At 34.3% G+C, this 22,628-nt stretch overlaps 1 protein-coding gene across 3 annotated transcripts in view; it reads left to right on the plus strand.

Moving 5' to 3' along the window:
* LOC106875623 (solute carrier family 23 member 1) overlaps window positions 1-19,348 on the plus strand; it is a 61,232-nt gene extending 41,884 nt beyond the window's left edge. For all 3 annotated transcript variants that reach the window (XM_014923851.3, XM_052969780.2, XM_014923852.3), the window contains exons 8-12: window positions 6,238-6,394; window positions 9,916-10,169; window positions 13,333-13,603; window positions 15,256-15,351; window positions 18,753-19,348. In XM_014923851.3, the coding sequence (XP_014779337.1) occupies window positions 6,238-6,394; window positions 9,916-10,169; window positions 13,333-13,603; window positions 15,256-15,351; window positions 18,753-18,985 (1,011 nt within the window). In that variant the 3' untranslated portion in view covers window positions 18,986-19,348. The remainder of the gene's footprint in view (window positions 1-6,237; window positions 6,395-9,915; window positions 10,170-13,332; window positions 13,604-15,255; window positions 15,352-18,752) is intronic.
* The last annotated feature ends 3,280 nt before the right edge of the window (window positions 19,349-22,628 follow it).

The following is a 22,628-nucleotide window of genomic DNA, read 5'->3' on the forward strand; positions in this document are numbered from 1 at the left end:
CCCATGACAGTATCGCTAACCCGTCCATACATTTGATTTTGCCTCTCTTCAATACTAACCCACCACATTTCTTCAGTCATAACTCCAATCTCATTGTAGCATTGAGCAAGAGAACTAACTTGGAGTTCATCTTTACCATAAAGTTTGAGGTCATCCATGAATAACAGATGGTTGAATTTTTGTTGACGGTTTTTTAATACGTACCCAGCCTTTGCTTTCCTCAGAATCAGTGTTAGTGTTATCATGCACAATACAAAAGATTAGTGGGGACAAGCAGTCCCCTTGGAAGAGGCCTCTCCTGATTACTATTGCCCCTAAACTTCTTCCATATGCAGTAAGTTCTGTCCTCCACTTCACCATACTTTTTCCAAACAATAGCTCAACGTTCGATGCAATACCAAAAAGGTTCATAGATTCCATTAGCCAAAAATATGGTGTCATATCGTATGTCTTACGATAATCGATCCATGACATGGCTAAGTTAGTTTTCGTCCTCTTGCAGTCTCTAAGTAGTTTTGTCCACCAGGAGTTGATCCTTAGTACCTCTGCACTTATTCTTGCAACCCTTCTGCTCATGTGGAAGGGCTTCATTTTTATCCAAGATGTCCGTACATTGACTCTGTGATTATTCCAATCAATAATTTCCACATAAGTGACAAGCAGGATATCGGCCTGTAGTTGTCTACCGTATTCCATTTGTCGATGTTTTTCAAGCACAATACTGTCCTGCCTATTGTCAACCCTTCTAGTGTTACTTGGTCGGCATTTAACAAGGTGTTGAGTTTTGCAGGTATTTGTGCATGACATTCACCAGATCTTTTGATCCAGTAGCCTTGAACTCCGTCTGGTCCCGGGCCTTCCAGTTGCTCATTTGTTACTGATTTCTTTCACTTCCCTCAGTGAAATAACTAGTTCTGCCTGTTTTGGACAGACTACTGTTTGTTTCAGTTCTTACAACCATCAGCATCTTCCTTGTGCCCCTTGTCTTTGCTCCAGATGTCACTCCAAAACCTTTGACTTTCAATGTTATCTGGTATCCACTTGTACATTCTCCATTTATTTCTTTGTAGAATTTCTTCTGATCTACTCTGAATAACCTATTCTGCTGGTATCACTTCATTTGTGGGTCGTATCTTACCATCTTTGCTTTCTTTGCGACGAGACGCTGTTTCAGTTCTTCCATTACCACTTTCAGACCCTTTTTCCAATATCATACTTCCTGTCCAGTTCCCTGTATTTTTGTTCGCTTTTAAGTTCCCACTTCTCTTTTCGGTCTAACACAGAAATGTTCTTCGAGCGCATATCTGACCTTCGCTTGTATTCTTCTTTTCCACCATGGATCTTTTCTTTTATCATTCCCATTATATTTATTTTCCTTGACATTAACACCCACATTTTCCGCTACAACGATACTTGCTGCCTCAATCAAATTATTTGTTTCTGTTATGATTTTTGTTCTGATGTATTTCAGAATTTCAGTCGCATTTTTCGTTTCTTGATTCAATTAACCTTTTTAAGACTGCAAATAATGTCGCTATCGTTCTCCTGTAGCCTTGCCTTTATTCTGTCGTAGATTGCCTTTTGCCTATCTATCATGTCACCATTAGTTTTATTGTCTTCTTCCAAACCATCGTTATGTCTCTCATCGAGCAAGCTATCATTGTTCCTTTCCTGTGGTTTATTAGAGAATACACCTCTATTTTTCTGCTATGAGATTACTGTTAACAGTAGGAACTGTATTTTCATCGTTTCCTCTGCTGCTGTTTCTAATATCCGTCTTTTGATAGCTTCTCTGAAACAACGATTTTTTTCCCTTTTGCTCTAGCTTGATTACATAGTCTCCGTTCCGTGAGTTGAAAGAATCCTCTTTCTCTCCATTGATCATACACACGTTGTCGGCATCCACTAATATGAACACCATTTTCGACTACAGGGTTTCTCAGGTAGTAACTCTCCATGACCACAACATTTTCCATCTACGCCGTGTAGGCTGGTTCCTTGCTGGATAACGACAGGCTGGAGTCGGACCAGTATCTCTGAGCCTGCCGAGTGCAACACTTTTACCATCAAGGGATTCAGTTTCATTACCACCGTTATTCACAATATTTTGCCTTTTCATTGTCACTCATATGAGGTAGCGATCATCAGGTTGTGCAATTACCAGTGTTTTTATCGTGACACCATCACATCTGTATCACCAGTCACAGCATAGGGAGATTTCAACAGCTTCTTTTCATTATTATTATTATTATCATCACTGATATTATTATTTTCATTCTTTTACTATTTGTCATTGTTAGTATTTCTTCTGCTCCGACATGAATTTTGAATAAATTATTATTATTATTATTATTATTATTATTATTATTATTATTATTATTATTATTATTATTATTATTATTATTTTGATTTTTATTATCATTATTATTATTATTTATAAAAACTCAACAGATTAGACTGCTAGAGAAGAATAAAATCTTAACATCGTGCTACGACAAGTTGCCTTAGATGCCAAGAACTTTCCTATCGGGTTGCAGCAAGTAACCTTAGATTCGAAGAGCACTTCTAAGTACCCTAGCTGTCCCTAATAATGCTGTTTTCTGCAGCTGTACTAAACTGGGTTTTATTCCTATTTCCTCTATTCTTCTGTTCAGGTCTTTAGCGATAGTTCCTAATGCACCTATAACTATTGGTATACATTTTACCCGCACTTTCCATAGTCTCTGTAATTCAATACTTAGGTCCTGGTACTTTGCTATTTTTTCTATACTTCTCATATTTGCGCATCATTTGGGACTGTGAAGTCAATTATCTGGCACTTTCTATTGTCTTTATCTACTACTATCAAATCAGGCATTCTAGCTTCTCTTACTCTGTCAGTCTATACAGAGTAATAGGAACTAGAAGGCCTGATGTTAAAGTACCACAACATCATGTATTTCTCTCTACTAATATTTGCTACAACTATCGTTGAGAATTTAACATGCAACGCCTTCTCCTGCGAGTCAGAAAATTTCTGTTCTTTTTTCTGGTTTTTAAGTTCGTTTGTTATTTTGATTTCCGCATGTCTTGCTGTGACTCTAGAAGCTTTTAATAAACTTGCTTCACTATTAGCTACACTGAAGTCTATATCTACTCTAGCTAACTCCAAACAGTCTTCCACTGATATTAACCCTCTTCCACCTTCCTTTATAGGTAGGTATAATCTTGCTACTCCTGCTCTTGGGTGGAGTTCTGCATTTATATTGTATTATTATTATTATTATTATTATTATTATTATTATTATTATTATTATTATTATTATTATTATTATTATTATCACTATTGAAAGAAAAGTTGTTCTTTAAGAGGATGTAAGTTATCATTGATTTTGTTTTTATTTGTTTTGAAGAAGGCAATATTGGTTTTGTCGTAGCTTTCTATTATTAAGGCAACCAGTATTTTATGAGGTTATCTTGCCTCCCATAATTTTCGACCCCACAGGACGAAATTTTGTTGCTTTTCGCAAACTTATGTACTTTAGTTATGAAAAAGTACGACTTCACCAATAAAGAGTGAGGTACCAATTCCAATACAATAACAATATTACAACTACCAGTTAATACAGAATGTATGAACAATAATAGCAATGTTAACAGCAACCTAAATACCACCGAGCAATACAACACATGTGACAGCAATACTGTCGCTACCATTACTAGCATCACCAGAGCTGAACGAAACAATAATCACAAAGAAAATATGAAAAAAACAAAACACAAGGCGAGAGAAACAATTTGTGAAATCAACATGAAAATTCTACTTATATATCATCACCACCACCACAACCATCACCATCACAAAGGCCACCAATAATGACTATCAAATGGTAAAAAGTAACAAAAAAGAGAAAAATAAGGAAAAGAGAAGATATAGCAACTAAAAAGGCTGAGCCGCGCAAGGGGATGGAAGAAACACCACCCAACAACAATGCACCAAAACCATCGTTGTAAAAGAAAATAATATCAAGTTATTCAATGATCTGGGTTTGTTTGTTCTACGGGTCCTCCTCACGGAATTTTCAAACACAACTTCATACGATTGATGCAGGTTATTTTCTTTCAGAAGTTGAGAGTGAACAGGTATATTTAGAATTCAGTGAGCTTACAATAGCGTCGCTGTAAGTTCACAAGGGGGTGACTATTTTGAAGGAGATAATGTAGAGTACACTGATGCTTACAAATGTCATGGCTTTTTCACTCTTAGAAATGAAATATTTAATCCAACGGTAATACTTTTACATTAAACATGTTAAAATAAGTACTGTCAGGATCCAAATATGTATTGGACATTATGTTATCTGTAAGCAAAAATTTCCAGAACAATTTTACATAGACGACATTAGTCCAAACATATATCTATATAACGACACCTGCTGGATGGGATACTATAAGAGAATATGTATAACAAACCACTTAGCAAAATTACCCTGTGTGTTATTAAAATGATCTGTTGATTTATTTCTTCTTCTAAAATACTGGGCAATTTCTTTGCAAAGACCTATTCTTGTAAAAGAGAGTACTGACATGCAAAAGGTTGAGAAATGTTAGTGCTAACATTTTTACTATCATAACGTAGTTAATTGTTGAAAGTATGAAGCAAGGAAAGTGAATAATATTAATATAATTATTCCGACAAGTATGGAAGGCAACTTCATACATGACCGTCTTCGTCAGAGAAGCTAAACTGTCACCGTATTTGCATGCACAAAATTGTACTCTGGATGAAGCATAAATTAACATATTTAAGATAATATGTCAGAGTCGTTATGCGCAGAAAAAGAAAACTTACGTCAAAATTGGTTTCAAATTTTGGCACAAGTTTAGCAATTAGGGCGGGGTAAGCCAATCGTGTTGACTCCAGTGTTTAACTGGTACTTATTTTATCGACCTCGAAAAAGTGGGAGACATAGTCGACCCAGGAATTATTTGAACTCAGAACGTAAAGTCGTAAAAAATGCCACTAAGCATTTTTTTTATTCTGGTGCTGTAACGATTCTACCAGCCTTAATACTTTAGTTAATATTAACGTATTTAATAGAGTGAGCTGATTAAGAAATAATTACGTGCGAAGGAAAAGATAATATTAGTCAAAATCTAATATTATTTTAAGTATTGCGGCAATAGATCAGGAAGGCTATGTGTATTGACTTTTCTCCTCGGATTAAATATTAAAAATAAAAATAATCATAACATTCATCAGCCGTATTAAAAGTAACACCCAGTTGTTGATCCTAAGTATCACTCTAAGCTTAGCACCATTATTCCTCTTTTTTACCGTCTCAGTATAAACGATGAGGATCATCATCACTATAATTGTCAATATCATCATCGTCAACTCTATAATCTTTATTATTATGTCCGATATCATAATCAGTACTAACCTTGACTCATCATTAGCATCACCAAACGCAAGTGTAATTAACAGGAATTATAATTAACCGGAATTATATAACGCAAGCAACAAATTCACTATTACTAAAGGAAGCCTCATGAATAGAGATACCGCTGTTTTTATGAATTTAAGATGCTAAAGATCCTAACAAAATATCTGTTTTTTACTTATATTATACAGTCTTAAAGAAAAAGAATTCGAAGCATAGTTGTCTAGAATACACTGTCTAACTAAAAGATCCGACAGTCAATCATACAGAGCCTGCTATCACATTTTGTAAAATTAGGGCTGAGTTCAGTTTAAACAACAGCAGTTATGGCTTTAAATTTTCTTTGCTATTTTCCCAGAAATACTTCGTTCAGTACGTTCAAATTTATGGTTTCATGATGAAGTCCAATAGGACCAAAACACACCTGGAATTATTCCCCGTACTTCCCGACTCTGATACTATTCTAACGAAGCCTATGTCTCCTATTCATTTCAATTATATGGCTAAAGGCATGGGATAAAAAGCGCTAAATATTCTGTTACCTATTTCTTCTACCTCACACCCGATTGTCTATAAAATTTTTATCAATAATGTATTGGAGTCAATAAAATCGTCTATACTAACTCATGCAGAACATGATCGTGTTCTTCGATAAACTTGATAAAATGTATTTTCAATCATTTAGCAAACTCACTCACACTCCATCACATACATACACACAGAAACATAGCTGGAGGATATAATGAATAATGTAGAGTGTATGCCAAAATGTTAAAAATTCTTATCTATTATTATTATTATTATTTATTTGTAGCTACTACTGGCTGTTGGTATTGGTTGGATACTCTGTTACATTTTTACTGTTAGCAATTATTATCCATCGGACCCGAATTCCAGGAGCTTCAATGCGCGAACAGACACCAAACTAGATTTGATACAAAGAACACCCTGGTTTTCCTTTCCATACCCAGGTATTTTAACTAATTTATAATATTGATCATGAAGAAAAGAGTTTATATAAATAGAATAGTATAAATATAATACATAAAATATATTACGTATTTAATTTTCATATATTTGAATTCAATATAAGCAAATTCTTGTAAATAGAGATAGCAGATAACGGAAGTAGTGAAATATTGAAAAAAAATCTACCAAGAGATTCGTATTTTATTAGTGGTACGTCTATCTGTCTAACAGCAGTACATGAAATTTTCAACTAGCCAAGTAACGCAGTATGTTAGCGACAATAAATAGATGTAAATCCAGTAGCTATAATAGGTTTTGTTGTTTTTCAATGTAGATTTCAATTCCTCGTACAAGAATGATTTTTTTTTCTGCCAAGCAATTTTTTCTTAGTCAGATTACTCATAGAAAAATCCCCACTGTCATGTAGAGAGCAATTGATTCATTATACTTGCAAAATGGTCAAAATTTCGCAGCAAAATAGACCTTTCTTTTAATTTACTTCTCCTATCTTTTATTTCTATCAGAATTAAGCGTACGATGAGAGAGAAAATAGCTGTTTGTCATGAAAACTTTTATAAAGACAAAAACGTTGAATTAGAGAAAAGAAGCAGCAATATATTAAGAACAGTGTAAGGCGTCATAATTTCTATTAGCAACAAACGATGATTTATTCAGACTTATAAACATGTAATGTCACCAAATGGGTCGCTTGAGACTTAAGCTCCTTAGCTGCAGAGAATTATGCACCAGCAAAAGAGGCGGAAAAAAAAGCTATCAATACCGCTCTAACAATCCGACACACTTGATAAGATGCGTCCCTGTCTATCGTTATATAGATAAGATCTTGCAATAACGAAATAGTAATTAAACCTGATCGAATATCTCATGTGATATTCGTTGCAACATCGAAGAAAATATAAACCACACTTTTGAAGCAGAATTTTTTGAAAACTGAGCCTCTCACCAGCTTAGCCGCTGCCATTGCTTCCTTAAACCATCACTTGCTGGTCGAAAGATCGATCTAAGAATTTCTTCAATAGCAATAGCATCTCTCTTCGTAAGAGCTGGATACATCAGCGGTCTATGTTATCCCTTTTCTGGCCAATCAACAAATACGCCATTAACAATACCAATACTGCATGAAAATGTCGCCGACATATTATTTCAGAGCAATCCTTTAGGGAATCTATTTCAACTCTTGTCGAGTCTGCTTCATTACGTCTCGGACCAATGTATAACTTTGACCGATGATATATAAATGGGTGGACCTAATCAAGGTTAGTGTATATTATCCTACACAGAGAAGACAATGTTACCTTCTGGTGTTATAACCGGTTACTAGGCATGCAGCTCAGCTTTGAATGGTTCGAACAGTAGACACAACGCAGAGGTGTCGCGCACCAGAAAATGAAACAGAAAACATAACAAAGATGGGCATTCGATCAGTTATGGAGTATCACAATAGCAGCAATGGAGCGCAGTTCAGCTTCGTAGGACAGCTATGAAATTATAAATGTCGATACGTCTTTTACAAAAATCAAGATAGCGCCATACAGTACAGCAATTATGTAAACGATTACACTACCAGTTGTAGTAGTTGTGATACCAGTTATACAAGAAAACAGAGAGTTCACAACATCCAATTTGTGATTACTGAAATTTCCACCAGTGCTAATAATAATTTTACACCAGCATCTATACTTTTCCTCATTGTATAGATGTACTATATACACACATACAACTATGCCATATGAAACCAAGGCCGGTTGCAATAACTTCCTACCGCAGGCATTACAATTTTTTCAAATGACTGTTACAAAGCAATTTTCATATGTTAATCACAGGTTACATGCATTAGACTTTCTATACATTACTTTGCATGGAATCATGTAGATCCTGTAAACTTACTTGTAGATAGTATACACATTATCCAATTTTCTTGTATCGAGTGCATAGAGGTATGGTATACATATGCATATTATGAATATACAACTGCATATCTGCCTTTAGCTATATAACTCTCAAAATCACAGTAGCTACAAACCTCACTAAAGTTCACTTCTTACATGCTTTCCCAGACCTAGAGTTAAACACTTACAGGCTCTGACGTAAACAAGGTTCAATACTTAGGTATATATACAAAGAATTATGCTTTTTACCGTAGTCCATTACAACATTATAGCTAACATTAATAGTTGAATCTTTAAGCTCTCTTCAATAAATATTTTGATTAGACATTCCTCTACTATGATAAATGACTAGTCGACAGTGGCCTTAAAATTAAGGTAACATATCTAGACTTCGACCTAAATAAGAACGAAACCTAAAAGTAGATCTAGTGAAATTACGATTCGCCCCACCGTTTTCCTTGTATGTAAGGATGAAATTTAGGTAAAGAAATACGTTAAGCTAGCTTGCCATATGTTATCTACTATTTATATTTAGATCTTATGTTATCTACTGTTTATATTTAGATCTTAGCAATTAAATCATAATATTGAGAAGTGTCCAATCCATTATAATGTACAAAATCATCTGTTTCTGGTATTACATATTATAAACGCCGACTCAAGACACAAATGTGCCATATACTAACAAGCGGTACTCGGATTTCGCAGTTATCGCCTGTTAGAAGACTTCGATGCTATTTTAACTACAGAGATACTTTGCATTACCGTTGTACATTGTACATCGGACTGTCCTTGTGCTATGACCTACAGTCGTGGAATATCAGATTTTATGCGCACAGTGGTTTCTGCCGTTCACTCTATTCTCCTTCATATCTGAGGAAATGTAGACTGAGTCAAACAGCATTTCTAATGTTGCCATGTAGTCGATTAAGAAAGAAAAAAAGAAAGAAAGAAGACTAGTACCTTCTTTACCAACCCTGAGCGAAGTCAAGGAAAGTTTGGACTTCGTGGCTATTGAACTTGGATGCGAACAACTGAAGAAATACCAAAAGTCATTCTAAATATACACCAATAACGGACAGTCACTACTAATTTAAAGGTGTATGAACCCGTGAACAAACTGAATTGAAACCACTGATCAGTATCTGTATTATAGTGTAAACGGTAACGTGGTTGTCCGGCAACCGATAGTCTTGAGGCGAATCACTTGTAACATTATTCTGTACTAGAATAGTGCTTAATAAAGTTTATATTTAGATCTTGGCAATTAATTCATAACAGGTCATATTGTCATGTATAAAGTTCCAATTTTATGTCTGATATCTTAAAATGAAGTTAAGGGAAGTGGGCAGATTGTAAAATATTACGGAGTTGGACAAAATGTTCTGTTTAACATGATTACTGCTCTTTACTCAGTTAGTTCAGTTCCAACTGGCCTCAATTTTGCTTTTCATCCATGCGGTGTCGATGACATAAAATAACTCTCAAGAATCATGGTCGTAAAACATTCATGACAGCATTCAGCCGAATTTAAAGCTATACGTTTATGTCAGAAATTGGTTTCTTAAACTGGATAATATTTTCTTCTATTCTCTTTTGAACTTACTTTTCAGGTCAGTATGGACCACCTAAATTCGAAATAGCTATTTTTCTCGGATTTCTCCTATCGACAATAAATTCAATTATTGAATCCATGGGTGATTACTACGCTGCCTCAAGACTATGTGCCGTACCACCACCACCGAGACATGCAATTAACCGCGGGCTGTTTTCTGAAGGTCTAGCGGGTGTACTAGCTGGATTTATGGGTGCCTCCCATGCAACTACTTCGTACAGCACGCACATTGCCCTTATTGGTATAACAAGGGTAAGACAAATTTATTCATGAATGGTAACAGAATTGCGTGCATTTTATTTGAATTGGACAAAAAACTTAGTTTTATTTCCTTTGAGAAGGATCTACTAAATGAGCCTCTACATAATGTCTTGTCCTGCAGGTAAGGATATACATTTCAAATCATCTTACACTATTTTGCCAAATGAAGATCACACTGAATCATAACATATTAGATCCATTCTACCCGTCCCAAATTATGCTGGAAGTTATGACTTTGATAAAAATTCTAATCTAGTAACGCTAACATAGGAGTAAACAAAAGTACGTATAAACACACATTCATATATAAATATTTATTTCAAACGCCAAAAATATAAAATAGTATACAATCTAAGGAAAAGATTTCGAATTTACAGTGAGGTTCGAATGGAAAAACAAAATATGAACGTCATTGTCTGTAGAAACACATCTGGTTATACTTCTGTGTTAATAATTTCGCCCGGCCTTTAGGAGCAAAGGACATAAAATAGAGCAGGAAACATCTGATAAATGCCACCTGCATTCTAGTATTTTAGATGTTCGAACTCAAGTGCCATTAGGAGAGGAGATATTATATTTATAATAGAAGATTATCTATATGTGTATGAGCATATGTATTTTTCTGTGCTTGTGTATGTGGGTGTGTGTTTGTGTGTGTATTTATATATATATATATATATATATATATATATATATATATATATATATATATATATATATATATATCCTTATATATAAATATATAATTATATATGTACATGCACACACATATGCACTAACAAACAAATTTAATGAGAAAGATTGAGAAGATGTAACTAAAGATAAAACTAGATGTTAGGTCGAAACTGATTTTAATATGATGTAAGGAATAGGCAGGGATTTGAGATCTAATAAAAGACATTGCTAGCGATAGGACGTTGATCTGTTACAGAAAACAATATGAAGTATACGGGTGTATTATATCGTTTAAATCTTGAATAGCACTGCGGCCACGTTAGGGCACTGCTTTAAATAGTTTAGTACAAACACAAACACACATACACTCGTATATTTTTTATTTGATTTATTCATTAGATTGCAGCCATACTAGGGCACCGCCTTGAAGATCTTTAGTTGAGCGATTCAAATCCAAAGCTTATTTTCTTAAAGACTGGTACTAAACATCTTTGGTCTCTTTTGCAAAACCGCTAATCTACGGGCACCTAAACACTCCAACACCGGTTGTCAAATAGGCATTTCTGAAGTTATGTAAATACATAGATATGTAAGCAGCTAAGTACATGCGTAAGTAGGAAGGACAGTAGGTATCTGAGCATAGATCAACTTTGATGAACAAATTCAGTTTGAAGATTGAGTAAAAATCCGACCAAAATCTTTTGAGTGGATTTGGTAGGCGCAGAGTCTATCGTATATATATATAATTATTATTATTATTGTTATTATTATTATTATTATTATTATTAGGGAAAAGAACCAAAGTTTATGAACTCATCAATGAAAATCGACTGTCACATATAGAAAAAAATTATAATTAAAAGTACAATAAATAAGTATAATATAATGCAAAGTAAATATCATAAGATCAAGATAATATTATCTTGATCTTATAATATTTACTTTGCATTATATTATACTTATTTATTGTACTTTTAATTATAATTTTTTTCTATATGTGACAGTCGATTTTCATTGATGAGTTCATAGACTTTGGTTCTTTTCCCTAATACTATATATTAATATATGTTATACTGTGAAACTTAATTTAATTTTAATTTTTAATAAATTGATTTTAATTGAGTTTTTACCTGTAATTTTGCATTATTATTATTATTATTATATATATATATATATATATACACGTGCGTGTGTGTGTGTGTGTGCGTGTGTGCGTGTGTGTGTGTGAGTGTGTGTGTGTGTGTGTGTGTGTGTGAGTGTGTGTGTGTGTGTGTGTGTGTGTGTGTGTGTGTGTGTGTGTGTGTGTGTGTGTGTGTGTGTGTTTGTGTGCGTTTTAAGATCCGCAGATTAGGCCGCAACGTCTAGGCTTTCTCGTTGGTTCAGGCAGAGATAGTTGAGGGGTTTGGAATAGATTCCTGTTGGAGTTCAATTACTATGTGTAATGCTCATTTCATTTTCAAAGATTTATTTACTGGTATTTTATTTTATGAAAACTACTCAGACAGCATTTTATAACACGTCCAGTGACTTCACCTAATCCTCAGACTTTGCCCACAGGGCATAACACGCTAAAACAGGACGACATAATAATAGAAAATTCGAGAAAAAGGCAGAAGGTAGATGTAAAAGGGAAAGGTTGAAAACACCGGAAATCGAAAAGAAAAACAGTCATAATAAGGCTGAATGGATAGTGGCTTTGAGTCTATGGTACAGCTGGTCAACGCGGAGATGGTGGTATTTTCCAATTCGCCATCAGGAAATTATACGTATGATTGCATCTTACTGAAAATATCAGATTTGAAATTCAGTAGTGCGGTGGAGTTCTTAGATCTGAAAAGGATCTGTGATCTTTCTGCTACGCATAGCTTGCATTTCTTGATCCAGTCTATCTTTGTTCAGTCAATTGTTTACATTTAGATTTAGTCGCTCTTATTGGATCGTATACTATTATAAAAGAAAATAATATATATTTACAGTTTTGCATATAGAAACTTTTCTCAACAACGCTAAGAGAAAAAGATGTTCTATATGACACATTCTACCAGTATCCGAAGTTTCAAAGTGTTTAATTAAAGCAAGTTAATTAATCGAGTTGCCCATCAAAGGGAAAAGATCCTAATCTGCTACATTTAACATTATACTTCCTATGAAAACGATATCTTAGTTTGAAAGTTGAAAGTGCATATTCAAGCATATTCAATAATAGACACCAACATACATTTTGTGTAACCATTTTCTTAACCGCCCAGTAAAGAAAGATGGGCCACTATAAAAAAGTATTTTGTACTGAAAAGGTATGTATAAATTTATGCAGCTGGGCACAGAGTTCAAGTTTCAGTGGATTCTGTTGTAAATTGGATCTCTTTTATCAAAATTATTTTACTCTGGCACACAGTATTGTATTGTAGCAACTATGTCATTGTATTTCTGTCTAACAACGAACCGATCCAAACTTTTCTTTCTCTAATCTATGTTTTAGGTTGCAAGTCGTATTGTATTGAATATAGCAGGAGTTATGGTTATCATCATGGCGATATTGGGTAAAGTGGCTGCTTCTTTAGCTACAATTCCAGATCCTGTAGTAGGAGCCATCAATTTCACTGGGCTTACTATGATGTTATCAGTTGGTATCACCAATCTGCAAAAGACAGCTTTAAACGCACGCAATACATTGATTATTGGATCTTCATTGGGTCTGAGTTGGGTTTCTTCATCATGGCTTTACACATATCCAGATGACATCAATACAGGTAAGAATCTAATTGACGTTTTTCACTCAAAGATGAAATGGATTAGCAGAATTTGTAGAGCATCAGACAAGATACTATGTGTTATTTAGTTATTCATTTAAGTTCTAAATTGGAATCCTGTTGAGGTTGATTCTCAAGTGCTATGGAAACAGAGACAGTGATATGATCTTTTTTCTTTGTGTGACTATACCTTTCCAGAATTTCTGATGAAAATCAAGTTTAGGAAACAATATTTTTTTTATTCAGACTCTCAGATGAAGTATAATAAAAATTTCTACAATTAGCACTAAAATTGGGGAGACGTACAAGTTATTATATGGAAGCCACTAGATGACTAGTATTTATCAACACTAGAAGGATGGCAGGCAAGCCCAACACGGCAGAATTTGAACTTAGATTGTAAACGAACAATATTTAATGAGTCAAAATATATTTCCACTATGCTATGAAACCTTCCATCCATTATTCTTAAGAACAACAACAGCGATAAAAACAATAACACTACTACCAACAACAAAAATGATAATGATGATGATTCATCATTTAGCCTCAAAAACAATGAGGGCAATACAAATTAAAGATAAAAAGAATGCGGGGGCTTAGAAGAAGAAAAATCACACAATTATAACAAAAATATCAACAAATAAAATACCTTTCAACAGGAACCATTGCCAGGGGTATACCAAGGGACCTCTCAGATTTTTTATTAACTATACCAGAGGAAGTTCCCTTTCTTAAGTTTTATTTTCTTCCCAACATTTGCATGCTTAGAAAGGCCCTTTAATTCAGGTAATGTTCTTCGCTATCACCCACCTTTCAAAGATGAAAGATTGGCCAAATAGAAATGTGTCTATTTTCAGTTACGTCGCCAACACAATCTGTTGTGCTATTGTGACCTGACGAAGAAAAACTCTTTTCTCCGTCCAGATAAATGTAAGCAGCAGGACGAATTTTGCAATGAATTCAGTAGATAAATAGAATCATCCAACATGTGTACCAGAAAAGAAGGGCACAATGCCAGCGATTCTAGGGAAGAGGATATGTCGATTACATCAGCTGGTACTTATTTTACCGAGTCCGAAAGGATTAAAGGCTCAATGTCTACCTCGGTGGCATTTGAACCGAGAACGTAAAGCCGAAAAAATTGTTGCTAATCAGTTTGTCCGGTATGCCAACGATTTACCAACTCGCCGCCTTACGTGTACCAGAAAATCATAAAATTAAATCTTGATCTGTCCCAAATACTTTTAACAGTGAACTTCGCTCAACGCCAGCAGGGGTCAATTGAATATTATGTACAGGATGGCAGCTTAGGTTAAGATACTTATAATACAGTTGCTTTTAATGTCCAGAAATCCAAACTGCAAGTGAATGAAACTGAAAGTCATATTTCATTGTAAAATGAAATAAGAAACTCAGATCGATACGTGATATGCACTTACGTTCTTGTGGAAGGCGATTTGTTTAAAAATAGCATAATTTCTAGCTTAAGGAATTTGACTTTCACACTCTTGTAGCTTCAGAGATAATACTTGAACACTCGAAAACTATTGGACAGTGGCCTATGTTCCAGATGTTTAAATTCATTGAAATTACATTCATTTACTTCAAGTGATGATGTGTCCTTGCTTATTTTTCAATTTGGTTTGTAGGTAACTTTGAGCTAGATCAAATATTAAAGATTATTCTGGGAACTCAAACCTTTGTAGGAACATTAACGGCTATTTTATTAGACAACACGATACCAGGTATGTATATAAATTATCAAACGTCTATAAGTCAATAGCTTCAGTCAATCCACTTGTTTATAATGTGCATGCTAAAATCTCATCACTGAAACTATACTGTGATATAGAGAAAACGAAAGTTTTTTTTTTTTTTGGTCTTAACTTGTGTGGAGATAATGTTATCCGACTTATTATTTATGTCGGTAATTTATATTTTGTAACCTTATTGGGCCCGTGACACACTCACGATAAAAATGCATACTATGGAGTAGCTGCCATCTACAAGTAGTGGGAGTACTTTGTACAGAGAACGAGGACGTCCCTTGGTTAACCAGCAAGTATGTTCCACAAGATGGCTTTAGTTTAGTATATTTTTCATAGGTCGAAATATTTCGGTAATAAATGTATCCACATTAAGTGAGAATTATACCGTTCTTTAGGTTTTAGTGGACTGAGTTAACGTTACTCTTAAGTAATTTGATTTCCGTTCTCCAACGACAGGTTTGCTGTATTACGGATTACGTGGCATATAGATGAAATTTGAATTGTAGCTTTCAGTGAAATTACCCGTCATTTATAGCTGATGTCTTCATCAGAAAGTGAAAAGAACAAGATTAAATGAGATACAAGTGTGATAATTCGGCAGTTCAAATCCATCGCAGGAGTTTTATTGTTATATCTAGAAAAGACAATTTCATTTAATATGCCTGCAGATATTAAACATAATATTCTTTTCTACTCTAGGCACAAGGCACAAACATTTTGGGGAGGGGCTATTGAATTAGATCGACACCAGTACGCAATCGGTACTTAATTTATCGAAAGGATGAAAGGCAAAGTCGATCACGGCAGAATTTGAACTCAGAACGTTAAGACAGACGAAATACCACTAAGCGGCGTGCTAACGTTTCAGACAGCCCGCCGCCTTAGATAATCGTTTCTACTCTAGGCACAAGGCCCGAAAATGTTGGGGAGTTGGGGCCCAGTCGATTTGATCGACCCCAGTATGCAACTGGTACTTAATTTACCGACCCCGAAAGGATGAAAGGCAAAGTCGACCTTGGCGGAAATTGAACCCAAACGGTTAAGACAGAAGAAATACCGCTAAATATTTCACCCCGCCTTCTAACGTTTCTGCCAGCTCGCCGTTTTAGATATTAAACAAAATATTGTCATCAGCGTCTGTGATTGCTTAGCATTCACTCCTAAAAAAGAGCAACTATCATCTATTTAATAATATTAAATCTAAAGCGGCGCACTGCTTCATAATGAATTGTCTACTTGCAAAGGCGCTGATTGCCTATAAAGGCATTCTTTCATTATAGGTAAGATCTAAATTATTTAACACGGAAAGATTCTACGGCCATGGGAAATTGTAATTCAAAGAGATATTTCACTTAGCTAGCTGCGTTTATAATAAGATAAACTACTTGAAAAACAAGCTCTCAAAAATGTTATTTTTCAGAAGTTGAATTACTATAGCAGTTTCATGCGATAATAATGCTATAAAGTTACCATTTACTATTTACTAATTTAATTATCAAAGTAAAAGAAAAAGACATCAAACAAAACGTAAAAGTTATACTTCCGGCTATGAAGTTGTCCCCCTTGATCAACTCTGCCAAGAAATAGTATTAGCTAACACTTAGCATGTTTTTAATTACCACCTTTAAATTGATCGTAATTATTTCCGATACTTAAAACAATAGAAATAATAAGAACACTAATAATAATTTTTATATTCTATTTCGTTTTCTCTGTTACATTCAGCTTGAAACTAAGATTCTAGATTTGCCGATAGATTATTCCGGAAGATTATATCTATTGTTCTTTTAACGCTTATATTGTTTCGCAGTGATAGTAAAATACTTTATAGGTTGTAAGGCTTCGTATGTTGAGAAAGGATAGAGAATATTTTGTTAATATATATGAAGGAAATATTGAGATAAGATATATAAATGATTTAAGCAGGACCTCAGAAAGCTGAGAGATATGTTATCAGCTTAATGTTATTGTCTTTTGAAAATGGGATGCTAATAAATACAGTATTTGCACTGGACTTCAGAATTCAATGTAATGAAATGCCTCGTCGGTGAATACTGTTTTATAACCTTCCCAGAGCCTTCTGCTATTACAGCCACTTTTATGAGGTGATAGTTTCCATTACAGTACTTATGTACATATGATTTTAAAATTTTGTAGCTTTAGATTGTGTCAGTATTGTAAGATCCGTAAAGCATTTGTAAGTACTGATTGTAATAAATAGGCAAATTATATTGAACAAAAATATCTATCTTCAGCATTACCAATGTACTGAAGTGTACTTATGTTTCGCAATGTGTCTTTCTTTTCCAGTGGTAACTTATTCACATTTATCTCTTTCCCACCGAGGTTCCGGGTTCAGTCCTACTGCGTGACACCTTGGGCAAGTGTCTTCTACTATAGCCTAGGACAGATCAAAGCCTTGTTAGTGGGTTTGATAGACGGAAACTGAAAGGAGACCATCATATATATATATATGTTTGTGTATGTTTGTCCACCATCGCTGCATGACAACCGGTGTTATTGCGTTTATGTCCCTGTAACTTGGCAGTTCAGTGAAAGAGGCCAATAGGATAAATACCAGATTTAAAAAATAAGTATTGAAGTTGATTCTCTCAACTAAAGTTCTTGAGTTGTCCATTGAGAGATCAGTATCTTGAACCTGGACGCAGATCATTAGTATTAACATAAGTCACCGATCGTTTGGTTAGAATTAAACACTCTGTCAGCTTACTCATCTGATATTAACCTTTAAGTATATGTATCTAGGCTAATGTAAAAGATGTTGTATGTAATGGGCTCCATAGTTTTAAAATATACTCTTGGAAATGTTAAAGTTTTGATGTGTTTGAATTTCAGTTTCTAATGGAGGTCAAAATGATTGTCTGTACATAGATATCGGATCTTCTCAACAAACATTTTTTTACATCATAGGACATATTTTTCCATTTATCTTCTTAACAACTCACTTATTACTACTGAGCTGAAGAAATATCCACATATTCATTGAAACTATTACCTACAGTAACCCTAATAACCTACCCAGTGAGATATTCATCGTTCATCTGATTACATATTATGAATGAATTAAATTAAGATGATACTCGAGTATTTCTTTTAAATTAGCATAAATATTCAATATTCGATTCTTTTGCATGTGCATATTTAAGTCTCGGCTAATTTATCTGCCATTGCTTTGTATTTCAATGCCCCGTTATTTTATTGTTTTTAATATTCTGAATAATAAATATTTAGTATATGTTCATAATATAATTTATAAATTAAAATTGATAAACGAACAAGGAAACAGTTGTAAATTTAAATCGAGAGTATATATTAATTTACTATTTTCAAAGCCGACATTCTTAAAATATTTACAGGTACACTGACGGAACGTGGGATGCATCATTTACTACCTGAGACTGAAAACACTGAAAAACCAACATATCATACTGGTGAAATTGTTTACGAATTCCCAAGCATCCAAAATTTTTTAAACAAACATCAATCAATTTTTGGGAAATTAGCCATACTACCACCCAAGAAGGTTATTGAAGTAGATGAGGAAACTGAAAAACTTAAAGATGAAATTGACCAGACTGATTTAGTATAACGTTACAATTTGTATGTATTGTGAATATGCGCACACATAATTTCATGCAGATGTATGTATACATATGTAAAAATACAAATACATGTATATTCAAATTAGAATATGTTTTCCCATTCACAGAGTTCTATATGTTATATTAAATACGATAGATATTTCATATGTGTGATATTAGTCTTATACTGATTGTGCTGTTGGAGCACAATTATAATATTTTGTTGTCTAGAGAAAGTCATTATGGCAATATTAAAACACGAACTGATACAAAAAAAAAATTATAACATTGTTTTCATGAAGTATATTTCGATAGTAAGTCATTAAAGAAAGAACAATAACCTCTGCGCTAATATTCCATTTTCCTGTCAACATTGCTATCCTTGATTTTTGTGTTGTTACTACAATTTTATGATGATGATGATGATGATGATGATGATGATGATGATGATGATGATGATGATGATGATGATGATGATGATGATGGTTTTCATGATAATGATCATGATCATAATGATGGTGGTGGTGCATACGAATCTATATCCTTTTCTACTCTAGGCACAAAACCCGAAACTTTTGGGGAGGGAGCCATTCGATTAGATCGACCCCAGTACATAACTGGTACTTAATTTATCGACCACGAAAGGATGAAAGGCAAAGTATACGTATCAATATTGATTTGTTGCCTAACCAATTCGAGTGCCTAAAGATGAGGTGCACGTTTCTTCGCCCGTAATACACATATTTATATGTAATTACACGTCTAATCAATACAGGAGTTGCATACACACACATATGTATATATGTATGTATGTATGTTAAATAGCAAATTAGATAAATTACCTAATCTTCAATATGTTGCTAAATCACTTGTCTACAATATTCGACACCATGTTACAAATTTATCTCAATGTCTTTATTGCTGCGAGTATGTATAGATATGGTTTCTTTCTGTACTTTTGTTTGTTCGAAAATAACCAACAACTGATGGAAGAACTGTAAGAATATTTATTTGAATATTTTAAGCTTTTGAAGTTTAATGTTTAGTTGTGTCCCTTGATGCACTTTGTTTTCAAATAGCGTAATTCACATAAAATTGGACCAAGGAACACTCTTCCGTCTCCGCTTCATTGACTATGTCAGACAATGAGAGAGAAGAGGCGTAAGAAGTAGAAAGCAGTTCAGACATGTACTGAATCAGCGAGCGGACTAGAAGTACGAAGAACTCTCAATCACTCCACATCAAATACTCCGTTAGAGAATTGTTTAAATTACAATTTTTCGTTCATTTTTTTCCTTCCCCGTTCACTTTCAACAACACTTTATCTATACGAATTTCTTTTCTTCAATTTTACTTACGTCGTGTTTCAGGTTCACCATCCTTTGGCACTCTTCTGTAACAGTCTGCAGGATTAAATCTTGGTTCCCTTGTTCAAGTTTCGAAAGAATTCTTGCCCGTATTTCTGTATCTTCATTTGTTGTAAAGCATTGTACAAAAATGAGACACTTAGACATCTCAGGAGTAAGTTCTTTGAGTTTAAAACTTTCACACATCGTTTTGACTGTTCCTGCATACGTAATAAAGTAATCATTCTCTGTTTTTTTAGTTAAATTTAAACACTCCATTCGAGTATTAAATAGAGAAGTTTTATCACCGAACATAATAGAGAGTAATTTGATTGTTTCTTGAAAGCAAATTTCACTAGACATTTTGGGCAAGATGAAGCTAATTTGCATAATAATAACCTTACTTTTTCTTCGTCCGATCATGTGCTGTCTGAGAAAAGACAATGCGACATTGAAAGGCTGTTTAGATTAAGCTAATGGTTCTGCCACCATCACTTCATCTCACATAAATACTATAGGTGTCGCTATTACTGTGTAAGTTGCTAGTGGTGGTCAGTCCCTTTCTTGTCTTGATGTCCAGGCTGCGTATCTCATCAAGTGTCCAGTATAATATCCCAAATGTTGGTACTAGCGCTGGCACTGCAAATGTATTGTGAGATATGGTCTTGTTAATTGCAGACAACTCTGAGTTCCATATTTCTGGAATCCACAGAAGTACTCTTTTGTTATTCTGGCTTTAAACATAGCACCAACATATGCTACATTTTCATCGATTCCAAGTATTAGAGATAAGAGAGACAGACAAGCCGTTGATATACATGTTTTCTGCGTAGTCGACTATTTTCCTTCGATTGACTATCATGAATGAGTATTTAACGTGCCCAAACTTCATTCCTATATCATGTGAGAATGTTGTGACTAGTTCACAGTGTTCAATGTCTATAGTAAAGATAGAACGATACACAGATTAAATATGAATGAGTGGTTCAGAAAGAGGCTTATTGGCAGTAAAAGTGTGTGAATGGAAAGGAAATCCACAAAAAAGATTAACCAGCCAGCCCTGGCTAAGAGAAATGTATCAGCTGGCAGAACAGAGGGAAGAAATATTTCAATAATTTCAGATCTATTAAAGATTATTGTTTCATTAGAAGAATGATTAAATGCATTGCGATAATACTTGACATCGAATCTCTTATCCCCAGGCTTTGGTTCTCCCTGATGTAAGGGTTATGAGTCCTCGAAGTCAAAAACTGCAATTGACAGCCTCTTACAGAGAAAGATATAAATGTAAAGAGAAGAGTATGACAAACGCAGCGTACAAAACAGACAAAATTGCAGGTATCAGTTCTACAATGGTGGAAATATTAAGAGATACAGAACGGCGATTTGTACTAGGGAGACTCAGTTTCTATTTATAGCAGGTCGAAATGAACGTGCAAAGTTTACACATCCTGTCTGTCAAACAAATATTCTAAATGATGCAAAGTAATGTTATATAGACATGACCAGATTGAGAGTAAATATTAAGTTAGACAAACAAGTGTATTGTAGCACATGCCTTTACAGGAAGACATAAATAATAAAAATAAACATTCAAGTAGAGAGATAAAAGGCGAGTCAAACACAAGCATATATACATTCACAGATACTCTCATGTAATATAGACAAATGCATATATACATACAACACATGTAGTTCTTGTTACTGCTGAAATATATTGCAAAAATCTGTAATTTTTCCTCTCTATTTTGTTGTCTTCCACAAAGTCTCTTCCTTCATAATGAATACCGCATCAGAGATATTTACAATCAGTAGCACAAGCGAAGGAGTTGGGCAATGCGAATAAAAACTTCGCTTCGTAACGTGCCGATACTTCGCTGCTTCTAGTATTGACGAGAAGTTTTCCATATTTACTTGTCCTTTTCTGTTAAACGCTTTCACGTCTCATCTTGATTCTTACTATAAACATACATGCACTCAAACAAATATATGTTTGCGTGTGTCTGTTTGTGCACGTATACTTGTCTATATCTCTGTCACTCCCCTCTATCTCTCTCTCGATATATATATATATATATATATATATATATATATATATATATATAGAGAGAGAGAGAGAGAGAGAGAGAGAGAGAGAGAGAGAGAGAGAAAGAGAGTGATAGAGAGAGAGAGAGTGAGAGAGAGAGAGAGAGAGAGAGAGAGAGAGGAGGGAAATGTGTAAGAGAAAGAGAAAAGGAGAGTGGGATAAATTTACCTTTATGCACAAACCGGTACTCCAAATATTCTGTCAGATAGAAAGAGACCA

This window comes from Octopus bimaculoides, chromosome 1 (assembly GCF_046866305.1).
Source record: "Octopus bimaculoides isolate indiv1 chromosome 1, ASM4686630v1, whole genome shotgun sequence".
NCBI lineage: Eukaryota > Metazoa > Mollusca > Cephalopoda > Octopoda > Octopodidae > Octopus > Octopus bimaculoides.